The 23101-nt window shown below is 39.1% G+C and overlaps 1 protein-coding gene and 1 long non-coding RNA gene across 2 annotated transcripts; both read left to right on the forward strand.

Moving 5' to 3' along the window:
• Positions 1-687: 687 nt before the first annotated feature.
• On the forward strand, positions 688-1350 carry LOC107775690 (histone H2B.9-like). The gene has a single exon (XM_016595444.2). It carries the CDS (start codon positions 776-778, stop codon positions 1214-1216), a length of 441 nt encoding a protein of 146 aa, XP_016450930.1. The 5' UTR covers positions 688-775; the 3' UTR covers positions 1217-1350.
• Positions 1351-4518: 3168 nt separating this feature from the next.
• On the forward strand, positions 4519-8276 carry LOC107775692 (uncharacterized). Its single transcript, XR_012710378.1, has 2 exons — positions 4519-4748; positions 7770-8276. It is a non-coding gene; the product is annotated as an uncharacterized LOC107775692 (long non-coding RNA).
• Positions 8277-23101: the final 14825 nt, after the last annotated feature.

Here is a 23101-nt window from a genome sequence, read left to right on the forward strand (position 1 = left end):
CCAACATTTTAGCTTTTTATATTTACATTTATCTTATGATAAAAAAATATATAATTGATTAAAAATTTAAAAAAAGTTGGACGATTATAAATTCCATTTGGCCCTGATCAACTTACTAGATAAAGGGAAGAAAGTCATAATGCACACCACAAAATTTGCGTGCATCATGATTGCATTGCACAATACTTAGACTATCTCATTTTTAGATTAACTCCAAAAATCTTTTAAGTGTCCTCCGCGATAAGATACAAGAGAACTCTTCATTTTTCATTCAAATTTTCAATTTCAATACAAAATCTCCAAGGCACTCGAAAGTCGTTACAAATCGAAAATAATTGATACTAAACCATACACAAACATGTGTTAATAAATCTAGAGGATTTCTGGTATTGAATTTATATTTCATGTGCAAAAAGAATTAAAAAATCCAATAAAATAAAAAACCAAAACCGAATCATAAATACTCCGGAACACGAAATTCACTTTTGAATTACCGCCAACCAAAGAAAAAGCGGAAAACTTTTCAAAATTTCAAATCATTCCTCAAGACACTTCGCCTTTAAGTTCCCAACAATTCTTCGCCGTCGATTCATATCCAACATCAACGGCTATAATTCATGATCCGCGTCATTCCATCAGGACCAATAACAACTCTCCTCCAAACCACTATATAATTAAACCCCTCACTCCAAATCTTTCACAAATTCACCTTCAAGTCCTCAAATTTCTCATACTCTCTCTCTCATATTTTATTTCTCTCTCTAGAGTATTCACAATGGCACCAAAAGCCGAGAAGAAGCCCGCTGAGAAAAAGCCAGCAGTGGAGAAGGCACCAGCAGCAGCGGCAGCAGAGAAGAAGCCAAAGGCAGGGAAGAAGCTTCCCAAGGACGGCGCTGGAGCAGCTGCAGGAGACAAGAAGAAGAAGAGGGTAAAGAAGTCAGTTGAAACTTACAAGATCTACATTTTCAAGGTGTTGAAACAGGTTCACCCTGATATCGGTATCTCCAGTAAGGCTATGGGGATCATGAACAGCTTTATTAATGATATTTTTGAGAAGTTGGCTCAGGAATCTTCTAGATTGGCCCGTTACAACAAGAAGCCTACTATCACTTCTCGTGAGATTCAGACTGCTGTGAGACTTGTGCTTCCTGGTGAATTGGCTAAGCATGCTGTTTCTGAGGGTACTAAGGCTGTTACTAAATTTACTAGCTCTTAATCAATTTTAGAGTTTGTGTTTTGATTAGGGTTTGTAGATGTAAAGAATTGTCCAGTTAGGGTTGCATTTGAAATTTGTGGTATGTAATGGACATCTATATCAAGAAGGAAGAATTTTCAGTTTTCTCTGTTAAATTTACTTGGTTTTGAATTTTGACATTTTTTGTACTTTTAATCGTTTTGGATGGTGGAAAGGCTGTTACCAGATATACCAGATCTTAATCAATTTTAGGGTTTTGTTTTATCTTGGGTTTTGAGGATTCTATGTGTACACATTGACAAAATAGGGTTTCTATTGAACTTGGATAGCTATAGTGAATGAAGAATTTTTATGTATCTCTATTAAAATTTGTTTGGTTTAGAATTGTGATGTTTTAGGTTTTGTGTGTTTTTTTTTTACATGTTTTGCCTTGTTGGGTTTCAACTTTGTCTGGATCTTGATATGTTGTTTTGATGGAGAGAATTGACATTGGTTCAATGGCTTCAATGTCCTTTAGGTGATTCCCTGAACAAGATTCTGGTATCTGTTGACTGTTCAATTAGTGAAATGTTTGTACTTCAACTTTGCATAATGGTATCTAAAGATTGTCACTTTTGTGTTAGACATCTAATACTTACATCCCCATTTTGTTCGTAATGAGGTGTTCTCATATAGTTGGACCTGATTTTTTGTATTTTGTTAGATTTATTTTTATTTTTTATTTTATGCATATTATTTTTATGTTTCAAAGTCCTTGCTGGTGTCAAACAAGATGAATGGAGGGACTATTATTTTATTTCTTGTTGGTCTTGGATTTGGATAATATTAAATTGAAAGATGATAATACCTTTAGGTGTTATATGTACAGGTTTATTATCAGCTTGATGGATGATTTATTGAGCTCTTTTCTAGAAAGATAATTGCATATTTTTCACTTGTAAAAGCATCTGCCATTGTTTAACAGCTCAAGTAGTTGCTGGTTATGTTGTGAAAACCTTTTTGTAGGTTCTTTTTTATTTAAATAGTGCCAAATTCAAAAATAAAAGGAAAAAGATGCTTGTACGCTCGTTAGATTTGCTAACTCAATTGATACTACTGTGTCTAGATCAGTGTTCCCGATTCCTCGCTGCATACTTCAATGAGAAAGGAAAAGAGCTTTGTTGCATGCTTCTTCGGGTGTGGTTGCAAGATCTCGCTTTCAGTTCGAAATGTGTACGTAGCTTCCTTGTACAATAGCTCTCTCATTTCACTTGTTTGTATTTCTAGGTTCTCACCATGAAGGCGCTCCTATTGCGGTCACCTAGAATGATAAATTTGATGACACATACTCTCCTTATGTGCAATATCCACTGTTGGAAAAGACAAGGAGTATTTACATGTGGATGTACTGATCCTATAATCTAAAGAACCTACATTTGTTTTTCTCTAAAACTCTAAAGATGTCAATGCCTGAAACTAGATATAATCTTTTTTATTAGTCCATAAACCTTGCATAATTGGATATTTATTTATAAAAAAGAAAAAGAAAAGAAAACTTGCACAATTTGATTATACAGGCCTGTTGATTTGGCTGGTTTAGTTCTGAACCCTCATTCAGTTTGGTCTGGTTTGATTTAATCTGGTTAGGGATTTAGGTCCGAAAAGTTTGTACATGGTTCAGTCAATTTGAATAGGTCCAGGATTGAAACCAAATTTACTTGGTTAGGATTTGTGTTTATCTATGGACAGCTTCTCTTGGTTGGTCTTGTTTTTCTTTTCATTTGTGAAAACCTTCTTGTGGTTTAGTTGATCACATAAGCTAGCTGGCGAGCCAATACTAGGTGTTGGATGTGGATAATATTGAATGGGTGTATGATACTACCTTCAGGTGTCATGTGTACAGGTTCGAACCTGTCCTGTTTTGCTGGTTATTTTTTAGGGACAGCCTGATGGATTTTTTATTGAGCTATTTCTTGGAAGAAATTTGCATAACTTTCAATTGTGAAAGAGTTTGCACTAGCTTAACAGCTCAAGTAAATGATGGTCATGTAATGACATTTTACTTGTTTGTATTTTAGCTTTTGACCCTTAAGGCACACCTACTGTGGTCTTCAAGAATGATAAACCTGATGACACGTATTACGTTTCTCTGATAATATTATCTGTGGAAGTGGAACTGGATGTCCATGATCTTCAAAAGTTTAATTAATATTTGAACTTTGATCGAGGGATGAGTACCTTGATATATGTTGTGTTGGAGATGACATTTTCAATGGTGTTGTAAGCTGTCTATAAAAGGTCGTTTGGAACTAGAGTAAATATATTTTCCATAATATTGTTCAGGTTTTGAAGTTATAACGTTCTGATGACATGATTTTTGACATAAACTCTGCAGCATTACAGTGGTCTTTTTTGTTGTTTCTGATCGTAGTTATCTTGAGTTGTAGTTGTTTGATAGCTCCTCTGCAGCACCTCCCTTCAGATGCTGTTATTAGCTATTCATTGAGCTCGTTCCCATTGCATATTTAAAATTAATTAAAACATTGTTTCGTTTGCTTGCTTTGATGGTTAACTTGTGCAGGTTAGCATTTAGTTTGCCTTTCTTTTTGAGCTATTTCAGTACAGGTGGTGAATCAACTGGTAAGGTCCTAGATCAGATATCATGCTGATGCTCCTCTGGTTAATAGCTCTGGTTTGTCCTCTCCCTCTCTAGTTAATGTGTTTTAAAAGCTTTGTCAATTTGCTCTTTATCTTTTTGAACTGAAATGCTTTACTTTTTTGGAACTAAAATGCTCTATAACCCCCTTAATTATTGGCTATTTTGCAACTTTCCCCTTAAACTATTTTCTCGGCCTTCTTTTCTCAAACTATTTTAGCTTTGTGCTACAACCCTTTTTCCACAAGGGTGGCTGTTAAATCTAAAGGAAAAATACATGGCACCAATGCACCATTAGTATTCTCGCTGTCCTATTTTGAATGTCTTTGGCACCAATATCTCGGAATGTTCACTATGCTAGTGTATTTCTTCTTTTTCTTGGATCACCATATAACAACAATCAAGCCTCAGTCCCAAACAAGTTGGGGTCAGCTGTAGAATTTTTTTCTTTAAGCTCAGGTCATATCATCGTCATACCAAAATAAAATAAAGTTAGCATAAAAGTGAAAAGGAAGTTATATATATACAATTTATAAATAACTGTCTGTGTATATATATATATATATATATAATAGTAACAAATAGAAGTTCTCTACCAAGTCTAAAACCTATTCCCAACTAGTAGGTATCACCTATATGGAGCTTTTTCTTCCCTTGCGCCCTATCTTTAGCTAAGTCTTCAATACTTTTCTTTTTTGTTCTTAATATTTTTTGTCTAGACCAAATTATACTATTTGTCATCGTTGAAATATTATGAAGTTGTAATACCATCTAAGAAATTATATTTGGGTCATGATGGTTTCATACCAGCCATACTACAAAGCATGTGTCCACCACTCTGTAATCCTTGAAGATGAAAAGGCATTCCCATGTCCTTGTGGAGAATAACCATTGGATCAGATCTGCAATAACAATGAGGTACAATGTGTAATCTCTTTTGTTTGTATAGCCTCTCTCAAAATAATAGCAAAAAAAATGTATATATTTTGTATATATACATTTTGTACGATACATACAAAAAATTATACAAATCTTATAATTATCAAAAAAAAAAAAATAAATACAAATCTTGTACACTTTTTCGGTTATCAAATGTAAATGGTTTCTGGCACGGGCTAAAAGTGATATTTCCCCTTTGTTTTGTAATATCATCTAGTATACCTATTACCCATGTTTCCCATTTATATTTCTAGCTTATTTATACTGCATAATGTTTTTTTTTTCTTCATTAATCTAAAAAATAGAGTTGAAGGTTAAGTTGTTCGTTTAGCAAGCCCCTGAAAAATGGTCTTTGCCATAAAAAGAATATTTGCTTAACAGAAAATAGAGTTAACAGTCCCAGAGACTTAGGGAAAAGGAACAAATGGAGCTAAGTTGAGATTTGTATGTTTGTGCAGCGATAAGTTTAAGGTTTAGACAAACTCTATTAGAGAAGTTCCAAGTTGTATTAAAAGATAAAAGTATTTAGTATTGGAATGAAATGGAATTGAATAGAGCATGATGTTTAAGAGGTTGTAGTGCATTTTAACCGTTCATGTTCTTGATTAGTGGCTGAATGTAATGAAATCAACCTTTCAAGAGCTGCAAGTCCATGCCCTTGCTCTTTACTTAAAATTTCTCATTCCCTTTTGATTAAATGTTCCTTAATTCTTTTGCCTAATTCATGGGAACATTGGAAAGAATGAAAGGATATAGGGCTAATGTAGAGGTCTTTCCTCTATAAGCTGAAAATCAGTGGTAGTAGCGGAAAGGAAAACATATCTGGTGTAGGGTGGAGATGGACAAAAATGTCTTCAGATAGATGAAGATTTGAGTTTTGAAGATCTTAGTCTTACCCAAGGCAAAAGTAAGATTATGAGACAACAGGTGATGGTGTGAAGCTAGGCTGACATGGCTATTAACAACGACGATAACTATAAATCCCATGCTAGTTGGGGTCGGCTGCGTAAATCCTCAATATCATAAATGCTTTGTTTGGGTCCATAATATTGCAAAAAATCGTACTTAAGGATTATCTAACACCAGGGATTCTCTAATATACTCTAGTGGTTATATTTCTAATATACTAAGGGGTCATTTGGTAGGAGGTATTAGAATAAATAATGCAAGCATTAACTCTATGCATTACTAATACCTTGTTTGGTACTTTTTTCCAACTTGTGTATAACTAATACTTGTCATACTTGGCATTATCCTATGCATAAGTAATGCATAGAAAACCATGACATTAGTAATACCAAGGCTTTAATGCATGCATTAGCATGGTTAAAGACAAAATTGTCCTTAAAATCCCTTAAAGCTAGAGAATATGGAGGACATTTTTGTAAGCAACTATTTTTCTTAAAAATTATGCAATGCATTATAATTTTAATACACCACACCAAACAGTAGATAAGAAATAGTATTTGCATAACTAATGCTTATTCCGCACTATTCTTATACACCCTACCAAACGACCCCTAAGGGTCTCCTAGTAAGCTAAAATTTGTATTGCGAATGTTATATTGTTCATCAGAATTTTTTGGTCTTTGTATTCCATCAAAGTGGTTAAATTTATATATTAGGAGAAACAGGCTGTGGCTTCTTATGTATGAGCCTTCTGAGTGAGAAAAGGTTTCTTTTCTTGGCCTAGGCTTTGATACCACATTTTCTTAGGTTAGCTTATGAAAAAGGGTACTCGAAGTTTTGTTTCAAGTTACATTTGCTTATCTCCCACATCTCCTCCCCTTGCTCCATGTACGAAAAAGAAAGCATTAGAAGGAAAAAGGAACTTTTGTAGTGCAGGATTAGAAGATTTACGAGAAGGGAAAAATGTAACAACTTCCTAGATAACATCTAGGAGTTTAGGTGTAATACCTCCACCCATCCCTCATCCTGAATGGACTGATTAGCGACTCAGTGTTGACTCTCGCAAGATCAAGAGAAAAGAGTGTGAACAGGTTACTATATGTTGTTCCTAGAGTTATATTAAAATAATACTCCTAGTAGGAAGGTGTGAAAAGAGTAGAGAAATGTGATATCGTTTTTTTTTTGATAAGTCAAAATTTTTATTAGAACCGGTACCAAGATGGTACTAAAACAAGTACACGTCAAAAAACCAACACACCACCAAACATATTACATGTTCCTCCTAAAAAATAAGAAACCCAAATACTGATCCATCCTATCTAAAGTATTACAAGAACACCGGAGAAATAGATTCTTGATGCATTTGTTTTTGATTCTAGCAATCTGCAACCTTTTCCCTTCAAAGCATGCCTTGTTCCTTTCCATCCATCCAGTCCTTAAAACACAGATGGGAATAGTCCTCCATATCTTCAAGTTTTTCTTCACTTTTTGAGCCTGCCAGATTTCCGAGAAACTACCGATCTTCTGTGGAATCACCAGGGACACTCCCATAACAGTAAGAAAAAGCTCCCAGCATTGTCTTGCTAAGGTGCATTGTAGAAATAAATGTTCAGCAGTTTCCTGCTCAATGTTGCAAACATAACATCTGCTGCACAAAGAGAAACCTCTTATTTGCAATTTATGCTGAGTTAGACAGGCTTCCCTATTTATTAATGCTAAGTGAAAACCTTCACGCGATATCATTCAAATATAAATCTTTGATGAAAGTGCTATGTTTATGTTTTCTTGATTGCTTGTTTTGCAGATGATTATTCCCGTGCTGTTAGAGGTCAATATTATTGCCATCATTATATATTGCATTTACTGCTTCAATATGTTTACGTTCTCTTTTAGGGTTTTAAATGTAAAATAATATTGACTTTGATGTTCCAAAATTCATGTTTCCACGCCTGTTCGTTAGAATTTATCTGGCCATTTAGGATATCCTCTGTGAGATGGCTATGTCACATTTTTGTTTCCGACAATCTCCATCTCTCTCATGCATTGTTATTCTTTAGTATTTTTTTAAAGTAGCTGGTTTTTATTTTCTAGCCTCCAACTAAGGAAAGACAAATCCAGCTTGGGTTTCAGGTGACATCTCAAGTCAGCTTCCAGGAACTGGTCAGATTTGATACCGTGAGCATCTTTCTCTGCAGGTTTGCGTGACTGCTATAGTTGTGCTAAAGCAGGGAAGTCATTCAATTATTTTTACCACCTCCATTCCAGTAGGAAAGCAAAGGGAGAATCTGCCATCTACTTCTGTTTCTAATTTTTCACAACGTAATCATGCTTAATCGATATAATTGCTGCAGATTTGAGTAAAGTTGCTGCAAGAGTTCCAAACAGCGATATATTTCTAGGAAATAGTGGTGGATATTCTTTAAATGTGACATTATGCTGCCAGAAAACATCTAAGACCCAGACTTCATATTATTTAATCGAACAATCATGAAGAAGAAAGACACTATCAAATCTGTAGGGAAGCTGAACATGTTGCTACCTCTATTCATATTCTTCTTCCTTTTCTTGTTGGTCAAAATTTTAGATCCTATTGATCTAGAGTAACTACTAGGTGAAGTAGCTTTACTTGTGGGGGTAGAGATCTGCGGTTATAGCCTTGATTTTGAATATTTAGAGGCCTCAGGCATAAGTATGACATGTCTGGCTTCGCATTTGGGATGAAAAATTAGGTGTCATTCTTGACTTAATGAGCAAAAATTTGTTTTCCTTTATAAGAAGTAAGTTGCTTTCTTGACAACAGAGGTTTCTCCGATGGTCAAGGTTGTGGGTTTGAGTCACCAAAGGATCGATAACTCCAACAAGAGGGGGATCAAAGAGGAATAAAAAAAAAAGTTGCTTTCTTAGCGACTTCATTTTGAAATTTCTTTGCTCTCTTTTGCAGTTTCCTTTCTCTTTAGGATATACTTGAAACGAATTTCGTTGAACATTGTTACTGTCAAATTGCATTAGATCTGGAAGATGCTTCAATCAGGCAGTTTGCTCTTTTCCAACTTAAATTTGAATGTCCCTTGAGGACTTGAGATTGACTTGTGGGATCGGATACAGAAATTTACAGTTGAAGTTGCGTCAGCCCAGCACCTGATAAAGAAGGCCAAAACCATTTTGATTCAACTGTGCAGGCCTTGTTTTTTTATTCGTTCTAAGTTAATGGAGAAGTAAATCTGCTCTAAGTTATATTACAATTCTTTAGTTTGTAACTAAGATTCGTTTTACTTACAATTCTTGAACTATTGGCCAACATGTGCATATGAATCGAAGAAGTTAATTCAGAATGTTTTACTAACCTAAATTAATCTAATAGTTTACTTCTAAGGCTTAAGTTCCCTCTTGCTATTTTTTTTCTATCTTTCATCAATAAGATCGAAAACTACAGTAAACAGTGAAAACAGTTGTTGGTTTCCAAAGTATGGCTTGAAATGTAATTTTGTCGCCTAAATTACGGCAATAATGTAATTAAAGAGGTTCCATCTCATTGTTTTAGCTGGACATTTTATAAGCCGAAAGTAAGGTTGAAATGCAAAATAAGGAAAAATTTCTAAGCACATATTTTATGTTGTTTCTACAAAACGGCATAAGGAGAAAGAGCTAAAGAGCTCGAGAAAGGTCGAAGAATAGTGAAAAAGAAACCAAATGAAACTTTGTACCAATAAATGTGTTTACTCTAAAATCTGGATAACAATTAAACTTATAATATAATTTTAAGGATACGTGATTTCACCTAATACAATTGATAAATGCAAAGATTAGCGATAGAAGTTGATAATAAGATAAAGTAAACCAGGGTTTGAACAGAGCTTTCAAGTTGGAATACCCTCGAGCTAGTAGAGCAAAAACAGTTAAAAAGCAGCAAACTGATAAACAAGAGAATTAAAGAGAGAATATTGTATTGCTTTGATCTGTGTGAATGTCCGGGGTCCTTACAAATGATGAGGACTCCTCTTTATATAGTAGATGAATCCTAATTACTGTACAACTCTAATAACAGAAGGAAATCACATGATTAGCTAATTAACCGCCTTTGATTTGATCCGTTCCGAGATCCCCGCCATGATCTTCAACCAGTCACGGATATCTCGCTTTCCCGTTATTGTATTTCACTCGGAGTCTGCCCCGTTTGACCTCGATCACTGCCGGCTTCGATCTCGGCAGGTACTTCGATTCTCGAACATAGTACCTTGCCTTCGTCGCTTTGATCCGTTTCACTTCGAGACTAACCCTTGAAATAACTCCATGGTTTCGATTAAACAGCAAAATCGGGTAGCCCGATTTTAACCGTATACAGATCGTCCCCTCGTTTCTTGGAATGTAATGAGAAGAAGCGAATTAAGCCTCCGATTTTGTGCCTCGACCAGTTATGACGTCATCATCGTGACGTAAGCGACAAAAAGTGACCGAAACATCTCGTCGGTACAGTTCCCAAAATCATTAATGAGCTTCTGGTGGTCGGCTACCAGTGCCTTTGAACCGTCGCCGTGAACATTATAAATAGGCCTTCCTCATAATTTCCCAAACTTTACTTTCAAACTTCTCTTAATCTTCAAAGCACTCTACTTCTTCCAAGTTTTTTAGTTCTGCAAATTTTTCAAATCTTGCTGTCAACCTTCCCTCAATACAACAAATCTCATGTTCTTCTTTCTTTAACCCATATAAAAATGGCAAAAACGTTAAAAATCGTTCCTCAAAAGGAAAAAGCTTCTTCGTCGTGGCCGACCGGCGATAAAATACCGGTGGATCCAGCCTTGAGGAGTGTGTTCCCCCGGGGTGCGATCTTACTTCCGACTTCAAAGTCGATAAAACTTTGTCGGTCCCTGGCCAGTGTGAGCCAATGTCGAGATATATATGCTAGATAACTGAGGGCGACTTCGAGCAGGTGAGGAAAGATTGCTATTGGGAAAACAAAGAAGTGGTGATTCTGACCCCCAAAGAGGACATCACTACTTCCGTGAAAGGGTTTCTGAGCATTTACACCTTTCCTTTCACACTAGGCCCTGTCGATTCCGTCATCATCGACTTCTGCTGCCAATACCAAATAACCCTAGGCCAGATCCATACCTCCTTTTGGGGGATCGTAATTCTGCTCCGGTTCTTCGTGAGCAAGGTCGAAGAGATGCCTTTCACCCTCGACCATCTCATCAGACTGTACAACCCATGCCTTTATCGAGGCGGGTTAATAAGGCTTCAACATCGGGCCACCAAGGTACTGTTCTCGAGCATAGACGAGGACAAATATCAAGGATGGATGGGACGGTTCGTTCGAGTGAGGACTTCCAATATAATCCCGGTTGAGAAGATGCCATTCCCCGAGGAATGGAACATGAAGCGTAAGTACAAACCCATTTATAGCTTCTGTTTATTGTTTTGTTTCTTTTGCCTTTTCTTATTAGCATCTTTTCCTGCGATGCAGCAGTTTCTTGGATGCCTGGTGCAATTTTGAATCTTGAGGGCTGGGTTCGGAAACTGACCTCGACTTCTTCATATGCCGAGCGCTCGTGGCGCGACTTGACAAAGGGCCGATGGGAGGCCAAAAATCATGGTAAGATTCTTTTCATGTATTTGATGATCTTTTTCTGAGATATTTCCTTTCTCATTCAGTTGATTTCTTTTTGCATAGGCTTCTGAGACATTGCCTTCATGAGGCCCCTGTTTGGGGAGGAGGTGGTTCCGCCCCCGATCTTGAAGCCTTCGAAGGAGAAGAAAAAAAAAGGATCTCGCCCTCCGAGACTCCAAAGCCTAAGAAGAGAAAGGCTCGCAATTCGAAAAAGGACACCGCTGCCATACCTGCTAATGTTGCTCAGTGTCTAAGGGAGGAAGAAGAAGAAGATGAAGATGCTGACTTCGAGCTAGTAGCTCGAACAAAGAGGAGCATCAATGCTCCGAAGGTCGCTGAACCGGTGATGGTTGAAGAGGTTCAACCTCGGACCGAGGAGATCTTGGAGGGTGGCCCGAGCAAAGTCCCCGAGTCTTTGGAGGCTGAAGATGCCTCCCGCCGTGATGAGCAATCGGCGGATGTGCCTGAAGGGGCCGGTTCTGAGGCCCTTCGGAACGAAGAGAACGTCCCAAGTGACTTGCTTGGGGCAATAAATGCTGATGATTCGCCGCCCCTCCCCACATTTTCAGAGGGGCAAATTCAGGAAGCCCAACCCCCGATGTGGGAATGGCCCACGAAGGGGAAGACCTTTTCACGGTTGCTTCACGGGAGTCGAAGATGCTTCCGATCTAGGTGATGCATCGAGTATCTTCGATGAGGCTCATCGACTCCCGAGTCAGGTAAGCCTTAGCTCCCTTTATCAATATTCCTTTTGCCTTTATTTCCTCTTGCCTGATTTCCTTTCTTTCTTCATAGGCCTTGACGCTTCATCGGGAAGCATTCTCTAAATCCCGGTCAGAGCTGAGTCGGTATGAGGCCGATCTTAAAAGGCTCACGGAGGAGAGAGATGCCCTCAGACTTCTTAGTGGGCAAAAAGAAGAACAGATCAAGGTCCTCCGAGCCGAGTTGGCCATAACCCATAAAGAGCATACCGACCTGATTGAGCAGGTAATGAATTTTTTTAGGAGTACGATGTATCACTTCGGGGATGACGACTAATACTTCAATCCTGCAGGTTCAGCAGAAGGTCGAGATGATCGAACAGCTCCGTAAAGTGGCCAATATGATGAGGGCGGAGACTTTGGGGTGGAAACAAAACATGGATCGCCTTGCCTCAGAAAAAGAGACTGCTCGAACCCAACTGTCATCTCCCGAATGTCAGCTCCAAAGCATGAAGGAGGAAAGCTCAGGTCAGGCCAAGAAAATGGAGGAGCTTGAGGCTCGGTTGGTCACCGAGCTGGACAAAGCCAAATCCAAGGTTGAGACGGCTAAAGTCAATGCTGAGGCGATCGCAGGTGTCTACCGATCCGATGCCGAGGCCTCTCAAGCTCGAGCAAAAGAAATTTTCGATGCTGCTCAGGCTCGAGCATTCTGCATTGCCGAGCATTCCAAATGCCAGTCTCGGAGAGAGACTCTCGAGGAGATTCATGCTAAATCATTGCTCTCTTCCGATGATGATGATTCTGGGAGCATGAGTGGTTCCGAGGGCAGTGAAGATGAAGATGAGGCTCACGGGGAGGATTAGGCATTTAGAATTTTTCCTTCTTTGAATTTTTTGTGTAGGATCCTAACCGATCCTTGTAAATATTTTCATATATATAAGATCTTTATTCTCTTTGATTTATCTTCATTTCAATTTATGCCCCGTACAAATTCCATTTTGACCATGTCTTGAAAATTTTCATGAGGCTTGGGCAATTTGATCGAAATCGGACTAGCGTAGTCCTTATAATTGAGTGAGTATCTGCTCAAACTCGAAGTAGGATGCCCCTTAGGTTTTAGTTGAGTAAGGATGATTTCTCAAACTCAATAATGGCCCTTAGGCTCTTGAATTATGCCGATATGGCTTTAAAAGGAATGGCTTTTCTCCCTTTTCGGCATAAAAAGTTAATCATAAAAATTTGTTTACGCCTTAGCACTAGCTAAATCTGTTAGGGTTTTCGGGGGTTAGTGTTAACGAAACCCTTTACTTTGTTATGCCTTAACATAAGCTTGTTCGAGAGTTTGAACAATTTTGTGCCCCATAAGGTTTTTGAGGGTTGATGTTATCGAAACTCTTTGTAATTTTGCTGAGGGTAGCCTTTTTAAACCAATTTTATGAAGATATTTGAATGCATGTTTCATTACAGAATTCGGACGTCTCCGAATCGTGTTAGATTGGCCGTAACCTTTAACTTGAGTTTTGCCCTTTGGGCTTGTTTCTCTATTATGCTTCGAATTTGTTCGAAGTGTCAGTCCCCAAGTGGGGTGGCTGTGGCCTATAAAATCGAGGATTGCCTTTTCAAGGTCTTATGGCCTCGAAGTTTAATTATTCAAACATGTCGATTTTTGGACGACAGTCCGCGAATACGGGGTTGATAGCTCGAGCTTTAGTTGCGATCGGTGCTTGAGCAAGCTTCCCCAATAGATCATAAGTAAAGTAGAAGAAGTAGAAATTTCACTAAGGCATGGAACATACGGTAAGGAAAAAATACTTCTTCCAATAGATCATTCATGCGTACATGTTTTGCCATTAGGTCTCGAGTAATATACAAGGACACGGTTCATTTGACCGTTTGGCCCTTACAAGATTTTGCCTATCGAGACTTGTTGATACGAAGTATTTTCCTTAAGAACATAACATCCGAGGGTGATTACATCCGAGGGTGATACCCTCCAGTATTCGAGGTTGAGTGTAAAGAAGCCTCGGATACTGTTGAATTGTCCCCAGGTAGCACAAATAATTGTTTTCTCGTTAAAAACCTCACCGGAAAAACCCATTTGGGACAAAAATCGATCTAAGGGAAAAAGAGTGCAACACGTGCTTTAAAACCTGAGGTCTTTGTGTTGAAGAATTTATCGATGTCTTCGATCGAACACCTGCAATAAATTGGTATCAAATACAAATGAAAAAAGGAGAAAGTCATACCTTAGCAATAATAACGTTTGAGGAATGATATGTTCCAATTATTGGGCAATTATTTGCCATTCATCGTGCTAAGTTTGTAAGATCCCTTTCTGATAACACGAGGACCTGGTATGGTCCTTCCTAATTTGGGCCGAGTTTCCCTTTGTTTGGGTTTCGAGTGTTGAGGGTGACTTTTCTCAAAACTAAGTCCCTGATTCGAAAGTGGCGAAGATTGGCTCTTCGATTGTAGTATCTTTTGATGCGCTGCTTCTGTGCTGCCATTCTGACGAGGGCGACTTCTCGTTTTTCATCTAGCAATTCGAGGATTGTGTTCATAACCTCGTGATTTGACTCTTCCGTTGTGTATCAAAACCTGATGCTGGGTTCCCCGACCTCGACCAGGATCAGAGCTTCAACGCCATATACTAAGGAGAACGATATTGCCCCCGTACTAGATTTTGACATTGTTCGATACACCCAAAGGACTTCGAGCAAAATTTCTCTCCATTTTCCCTTACCATCATTCAATCTTTTGTTTAGATTCTGAATGATGGTCTTATTTGTTGATTCGGACTGCCCGTTCCCACTAGGATGATACGACGTCGATAATATCCTTTTTATTTTATGATGCTCGAGGAACTTCATTATTTTGCTACCGATAGACTATTTTCTATTGTCACATACTATCTCGGCAGGTATCCTGAATCGGCATATGATGTGATCCTATATAAAGTCTATAACTTCTTTTTCTCCGACTTTATCGAAAGCCTGTGCTTCTACCCACATAGAGAAATAGTCAGCCATAAATAAAATGAATTTAGCTTTACCTGAGGCCGATGGCAGAGGACCGATGATATCCATCCACCATTTCATGAATGGCCATCGTGTTGGTGGATCATCGACACATATCTTTGGCACTTGTCGCATTTTCAAACAACTTCCTTAGTGTCCTTTTCCATATCAATCCATTAGTATCCCGCTCTCATGACTTTGTGAATCAGTGATTCAGCACCGAAATGGTTTTCGCAAGTACCCTTGTGAATTTCTCGTAGAACGTAGTCCGTGTCTCCCGGACCCAAATATATTGCCAACGGTCCATCGAACATCCTTCTGTATAATGTTCCATCTTTGGCCAATGTGAATCGTGCAACTTCGCTCGCAGAGTCCTCGATTCCTTAGTGTCCGATGGAAGCTTCCCACTTTTTAGATACTCGATATATTTATTCCTCCAATCCCAAGTTAGGCTTGTGGAGTTTATTTCGGCGTGCCCTTCTTCGATCACTGACCTTGAAAGTTGTACAACAGTCCCCGATCTAAGTTCATTATCTTCGATCGATGACCCCAAATTTGCAAGGGCACCGACCTCGCTATTTTGTTCCCGAGGTACGTGCTGTAGTGTCCATTCTCTAATTCGATGTAGAGACACTTGTAATTTGTCTAAGTATCTCTGAATCCAATCTTCCTGAACCTCGAAAGTTCTGTTGACCTGTATACAAGTTGGGATTCACACTTGGCCTTGACGACCTCTTCTCCCAAGCTCTTAGATAACTCACGACCTGCAATCATGTCCTCATACTTGGCCTATTGTTAGTTAATTTCGAAGTCTTGATAGGCTGTCTAATTGTATTTCTTGTGGGTGGCTTCAAAATGATGCTGAGCCCGGACTTCTTCATATTTGAAGAACCGTCCGTAAAGAGGGTCCATACCCCCGAAGATGTACCTGATTTGAACAATAGTTCCTTTTCGACCTCGGGTATGAGGGCTGGCATGAAGTCGGCCACGAAGTCTGCCAAGATTTGAGACTTGATGGCCATTCGGGGTTGATACTCGATGTCCTACCCGCTAATCTCGACGGCCATTTGGCCAATCGGCCCGAGAGTTTGGGATTGTGCAAAATGTTGTGAAGAGGGTAAGTGGTCACCACACAGATTGGGTGGTACTGAAAATATGGTTTTAATTTCCTAGAGGCTCTTATTAGAGCAAGCACTAATTTTTCTAAGTGTGGGTACCGGGTTTCAGCTTCACCTAAAGTTCGGCTAACATAGTAAACAGGAAATTGCGTACCTTGCTCTTCTCGAACTAGGACACCACTTACCGCAACTTCCGATATTGCCAAATATAAGTACAGTTGCTCGTCTGCTTTCGGAGTATGAAGCAATGGGGGGCTCAAAAGATACCGCTTTAACTCTTTCAACGCATGTTGGCATCAGGGTCCAAGCGAAATTGTTCTTCTTTTTGAGCAGTGAGAAGAACCTATGACTTTGATCCGAAGACCTCGAGATGAACCGTCCTAAGGCGGCTATCCGTCCTGTTAACCTTTGTACGGCCTTAACACTGTCCACGATTGTGATGTCTTCGATTGCCTTGATTTTATCGGGTTTGATCTCGATTCCCCGATTTGACACCATAAAGCCGAAGAACTTACCCGAACCGAGCCCGAATGCACATTTCTTAGGATTGATATTCATGTTGTATTTTCTCAATATGTTGAAGGTTTCCTACAAATGGGTCAAATGGTCCTCTGCGTGCATGGACTTATCTAGCATGTCATCAATATAAACCTCCGTTGATTTACCTATTTGTTCTTCGAACATTCTGTTTACTAGGCGTTGATAAGTAGCACCAGCATTTTTAGCCCAAACGGCATTACGTTATAACAATAAGTACCGTACTTAGTAATGAACAAAGTCTTTTCCTGATCCTCCGGGTTCATTTGTATTTGATTGTAGCCGGAGTAGGCATCGAGAAAGTTGAGGATCTCGTGGCCGGCTGTGGAATCGATCATGCAATCGATATTCGACAAAGGAAATGAATCTTTAGGTCATGCTTTGTTTAAGTCTTTGTAGTCTACGCACATTCTAAATTTATTTCCCCTTTTAGGGACTACGACTACGTTTGCTAGCCATTCGTGATATTTTACCCCTGAATGGACCCTATTTTGAGAAGTTTTGTTACCTCATCCTTGATGAATGCATGCTTAACCTCGGATTGTGGCCTTCTATTTTGCTTTACTGGTCTGAACTTTGGGTCCAAGCTCAATCGATGAGTGTTAATCTCCGGTGGGATTCCTGTCATGTCAAGGTGGGATCAAGCAAAACAATCCATATTTTTAATAAGAAATTTAATAAGTTTTTCCCTGAGCTCGGGGGTTAAGCCCATGCCTAGGTATACCTACCGATTGGGCATATGCTTGATTAGTACGACTTGTTCCAGCTCTTCAACCGTTGACTTTGTGGTATCGGAATCAGCGGGGATTACAAAGGTTCGAGGTATCATATAGTCATCATCCTCAAAAGTTTCTTGCTGCTCCGATCTGGTTGAGGCCGGTGACTGTGGTTGCTATTTGACTTACTGCTTTCCCTTCGACTCCGATCCCTTCGTTGATGATAGTGCCGATACTGGTATTACCTTATCGATTGCAAACATATCTTTGTTTGCGGGTTGTTCGCCGTACACCGTTTTGATCCCTTTCGATGTTGGGAATTTCAAGACTTGATGAAGCATTGAAGCTACTGCCCTTATATTATGAATCCATGGTCTTTTGAGCAACGCGTTGTATCTCATATCACCTTCGATTACTTGGAACTTTGTTTCCTGGATAGTTCCGACCATGTTTACTGGCAAAATGATTTCCCCTTTGGTGGTTTCACTCTCCATGTTGAAATCGTTGAGTATTCGAGCTGCGGGTGCGATTTGATCTTAGAGGCTGAGTTTCTCTACGACCCTTGATTGAATAATATTCGCCGAGCTACTTGGATCAACCAACACACATTTAACTTGAATTTATTCATAAGGAAAGATATTACCACTGTGTCGTTGTGAGGCTGTTCGATCCCTTCTGCATCCTCATCGTTGAAAGATAAGGTATCTTCTGGTAAGTAGTCCAGGGTACACTTTTCCCTTGTGATTGTAGCTTTGGTGCGTTTAAATATTGGGCCCTGAGAAATATCGACCCCACCAACGATCATATGAATCACATGCTGCGGTTCCTCCTGTTTGTTTTTGCTGTTTGCATCCCTATCTCTGAAGTGAATTTTAGCTCAGTCACTCAAGAACTCTTGAAGATGAACTTCGTTGAATAAATGAGCTACCTCCTCCCTTAATTGCCTGCAGTCTTCGGTTTTACGACCATGGGTTCCATGGTATTTGTATATTTGATTAGGGTTTCTTTGAGCCGAATCGAAATGTAGGGGTCTGGGCCACCTAGCATCCTTGATTCGTCCAACGGCTGATACAATACCCGATGCATCGATGCTGAAGTTGTATTCTTATAACCGTGGCGGTTCCTTAGGCTTGACATATTTATCGAGGCCACTCTAACTTATGAGCCCTTGGGAGTTTTGTCCTAGATCATTCCTTCAATCATTCCGAACGGGATTATGTCCCGGTCCGTTATTTCTATGATCAGCGCTGTATGGTTGATACCGATCTTTGTTTGATCGGGACTCTCTGTCGATGTCCTTTTGTGTCACGCCCCAACCTTAGGAGGCGTGGCTGGTACCCGGTGCCACACTGGCCCAAACGAACCACTCTATACCTTATTTATTCCTTTTGTAACTATTATGGGCCAACATGGACACAATTCATAATGTACAACTATAAGTGAGAAAATATTGTATCATTGAACCATTTTTCTTAAAAGATGAATACGCTTGAGCCATCAAGGCCTCTGACATTCTGTACAAAATGAACCTCTGTCTACAAAACCTCTAAGAATATTTGATATCAAATGGGACAAGGTACCGACCTACCCATAAGTCTATAGAAAGCTTCTGACACGTTGACTCATAGACTCGTCTGCACTTCGAATGAGGTGGAGTCTTACTGATCCTTCGCTGAAGCCAATCTCGTCTTCTATGATAGCTCGTCAAACTAACTATCTATAGCTGCATGCATGAATACAACGTCCCCAACAAAAGGACGTCAGTACGAATAATGTACCGAGTATGTAAGGCATGTACTGAAAGCTAAAACTGAACTGATAATATAATAAGTGAAAGCAACTGGAAGTCAAAGATAATTTGTAGATATGCTTACCTGTAGATACTGACTCAACTCTCAATATAGTAAGTAAAATAGCTGTCTAACCTACGTGAACCTAGTGCTCTAATACCATGTTGTCACGACCCATTTTCATAATAGGTCATGATGGCGCCCAACACCACTGCCGGGCAAGCCAACGCGGAAAATACTAAATAATCTCCCATTTACTTTTACCCAAAAATAGTTTCAATGATTCCTTAAGTTGAAATAAAATCAGAAATGATCAGTAAAGCCAAAAATAATCATACAACCCCAAAAATAATACAGTCTACTAATGTGTGTGCCAAGACCTGGTGTCACAAGCTATGGGTGACTAGTAGAATATACAAAAGAATCACGCTATCCTACTGTCCAAAATAGAATAGACAGCAAAAATACATAAGAGAGACTCCTTCAGGCTGCTGAATGACATGGGAAGGGAAACAACTCACCGTAGAAGTCTCGAAATCTGTTCAATGATGTGCACCAGACTGATAGCCAGATATACCTGCCTTAGATCCTGTACAATTAAGTACAGAAGTGTAGTATTAGTACATAAACAATATGTACCCAGTAAGTATCCCGTCTAATCTCGAAGAAGTAGAGACGAGAGGTCGACTTGATACTTACTAGGATCAAAATAATATGAGAAAGAATTTATAATAAGCATGGATAACACAATTTATTAATATTGTATGGTAGGGAACAACAATTCTTTTTTCAAATAATATCGTGGGTATCCATTTACGTTTCAAGGCATACATGAAGTTCAGTCCACATAGAAATACTAAGTAAAGCATGCGCAAGTAACACCGAGGGACGTATGGCCCAATCCAACATAAAAGTAAATTGTGCACTACCGAGGGTCGAACGGCTCGAACCATAGATGCATCTATTACCCCGCTCGCGAATCACACGTGCGACGCAGTCAAATATAAATAAACTCATCAACAAACAGACAATAATGTATATCGGAGTAGTTATTCACATGAATATTCAAATTCTCTTTTAAAAGACCAAGCAAGATAAGGTTCCTCTACTAGTCTCATTTACCTTAATCAACATAATTTATACGAATCCGAATTTATCATCAAGTTACAAGAATATCACGTAGAGCATGCTTTTGGGTCCTAGACTACCCGGACTTAACATAATAGTAGCTACGCACGGACTCTCGTCACCTAGTGCGTACGTAGCCCCCGCATATAATAGCAATTAATTCAATTATTACACCTATGAGGATAGTTTCCTCTTACAAGGTTAGAAAGGAGACTCACTTCGCTCCAAATTGCACTTCCAATATCAAGAACAAGTCCAAGCCCTCAATTCAGAGTCGAACGATCCCGAACTAGTTAAATGAGGTAGGAACTAGTCAATATAAACTCACAAGATCGAATTCTAGCTATTTAAGCAATTTCCCAACCTTTAACACAAGTTTCCTAAAATTCGACCCCACGTGCCCGGATTCCGAAATCTTTCAAAGGAAGTTGTTCTCTATAACCTAAGGATCAATAATATATGATTTTCGTGGTTAAATCTAACTTTTATTAAAAACCCTAGGTTTTGCTCTAACCCCTTTATTTTACCTAAATTCTAGTGTTTAATCTACTTAAAACACAAGTATTAAACTAAGAATTAGTGGGATAGACTTACCTCAAGATGCTAGGTGGAAGTCTTCTCTCAAAAGCTCCCAAAATCGCCAATGGAGGAGTGACAAGTGGTAAAAATTGACTTAGAACCGTATTAAATGAAGCTTATCGCTTCAGCGATTTCTGCATCTGCGGTCTGGGGACCGCGATGCAGTCCCGCTTCTGCGAGGAAGAGGTCGCATCTGCGATAATTGGCCGAGCGGGCTGGGATCGCTTCTGCGGTCTTGAAGCCGCTTCTGCAGTTCCTGCCCTGCCCTGCCCTGGGCCGCATCTGCGATGGGAGGACCGCTTCTGCGGTCAACCAACCGCAGGTGCGATTATGACAGAAGCAGATGCTTCAACACTTCTCAAAATTTCTAACTTCGCTCAAGCTTCGTCCGATTGACGCTCGGGGCTCCCTGGCCCCGCCCGAAACATACCGACAAGTCTGAAATCATGAAACAGACCTACTTGAACCTTTGGAACGCTCGAAACAATGCTAAATCTAAGAATCATGCCTCAAAACCAATTGAATCAAACTTATGAACTTCAAGTTCTTAATTTTCCTCTAACGAGCTGAAACGCACTTAAACTACTCGGATTGACACCAAATTTCGCGGGCAAGTCTTAAATGTTATTTTGGACCTGTACCGAGCATCGAAATCAACATATGAGCCCGATACCCATGTGATCAATCATTAATTAGTTTCTTTAAATCCTTAAAATTTCAGATTAACAATTTCTAATAAAAATTCATTACTCGGGCTAGGGACCTCGGAATTCTATTCCGGGCATACGCCTAGGTCCCATATTTTCCTATTTATAAATCCGGGTCCATTTGCTCAAAATATTGACAAAAGTTAAACTTAGCCTTTTAAGAAAATCCTAAGGAATCAAATGGGCATATTTCACTCCAAACTCTTACAAAACAGAACCAACCGTCCCCGCAAGTTGTAAATTAGCTAAAGCAAGCGCGAAAAGTTTTATTTAAGGGAACATGGTTCTAAAAGGCAAAACGACCAGTCAGGTCCTTACATCCGTAGTAGGCTCGCTCATAGTCGCTCGACCATACTAGGCTTTATATCTCGACCAACTGGGCTTGCTCATAAACGCTCGGCCATAGTAGGCTCGATATATATATAACTGCTCTGCCATAGTAGGCTCGCTCATAGGCGCTCGTCCATACTAGGCTCTATATCTCGACCAACTGGGCTCGCTCATAAGCGCTTGACCACAGTAGGCTCGATATATATATAACTGCTCTGTCGTAGTAGGCTCGCTCATAGGCGCTCGACCATACTAGGCTCTGTATCTCGACCAACTGGGCTCGCTCATAAGCGCTCGGCCACAGTAGGATCGGTATATAACTTACCATCTGATTAGAGGTTGCCCAATAGGGGCCTGCCCATCGATTATAGCTTGATGGTAATAAAAATAGTGTAATACTGTATATATAGACTCTCTGCTCTCTTGACTGGAAGAAAGGAACACTCAATTGAATATAAAGTCCAAATAAGGAGAATATTGTAACTTACAAAACTAGAAAAATATACGTAATTTGCGAGACTAATAAAATATACGTAAATTTCGGGATATGAATTATTCTTTATGCCTCGTTATCAAACTTGTGTAATGACGAGATCATACCAAAATAAAGGAAGAGCTTAGCCTTAATATACCCGAAGTAGGGAAAAATCCGTGTATAATGTATTCCAGTCACCCCTTTGTCCCATGATATATATTGTATTTGCTAAAGAACCAACTCACTTGAATGTTTTGCAAAAATTGCCCTGAACCAAGAATCTTTAACTGAAGTTCTTTGGAAATATTACTCAAGCTCTACTGGTTTGCTAGTACTTGTAAAGCCAGCCTCCTTAACATGATGGTAACATAGAAAAGAGCATAAATTACTCTACTACTACCATGAGAGACTTCAAGTATCCAACTAAAACACCTTACAATAGATCAAAGTAGTTTTTTTTTGTCAAATCAGAAAAGATCAATATGGTTTAAATATTAAATCAGGAAGAAATCTAACATGGTCTCTATTCCTTAAAAGTGAATGTATTAGCATATTAACTGAAAATACTTTCTTATTACTTGGGTAGACAAATAGTAGTTAGTCTAATCAACACATTCATAAATGGGTTATCTATTTGTCTTTATAACCTTGATTCACAATTTGACGAAGTGAAAAGTTTTCCAAGACATTCTTTCATTTTTGTTGAAAATGAATATT

Source organism: Nicotiana tabacum, chromosome 6 (assembly GCF_000715075.1).
Source record: "Nicotiana tabacum cultivar K326 chromosome 6, ASM71507v2, whole genome shotgun sequence".
NCBI lineage: Eukaryota > Viridiplantae > Streptophyta > Magnoliopsida > Solanales > Solanaceae > Nicotiana > Nicotiana tabacum.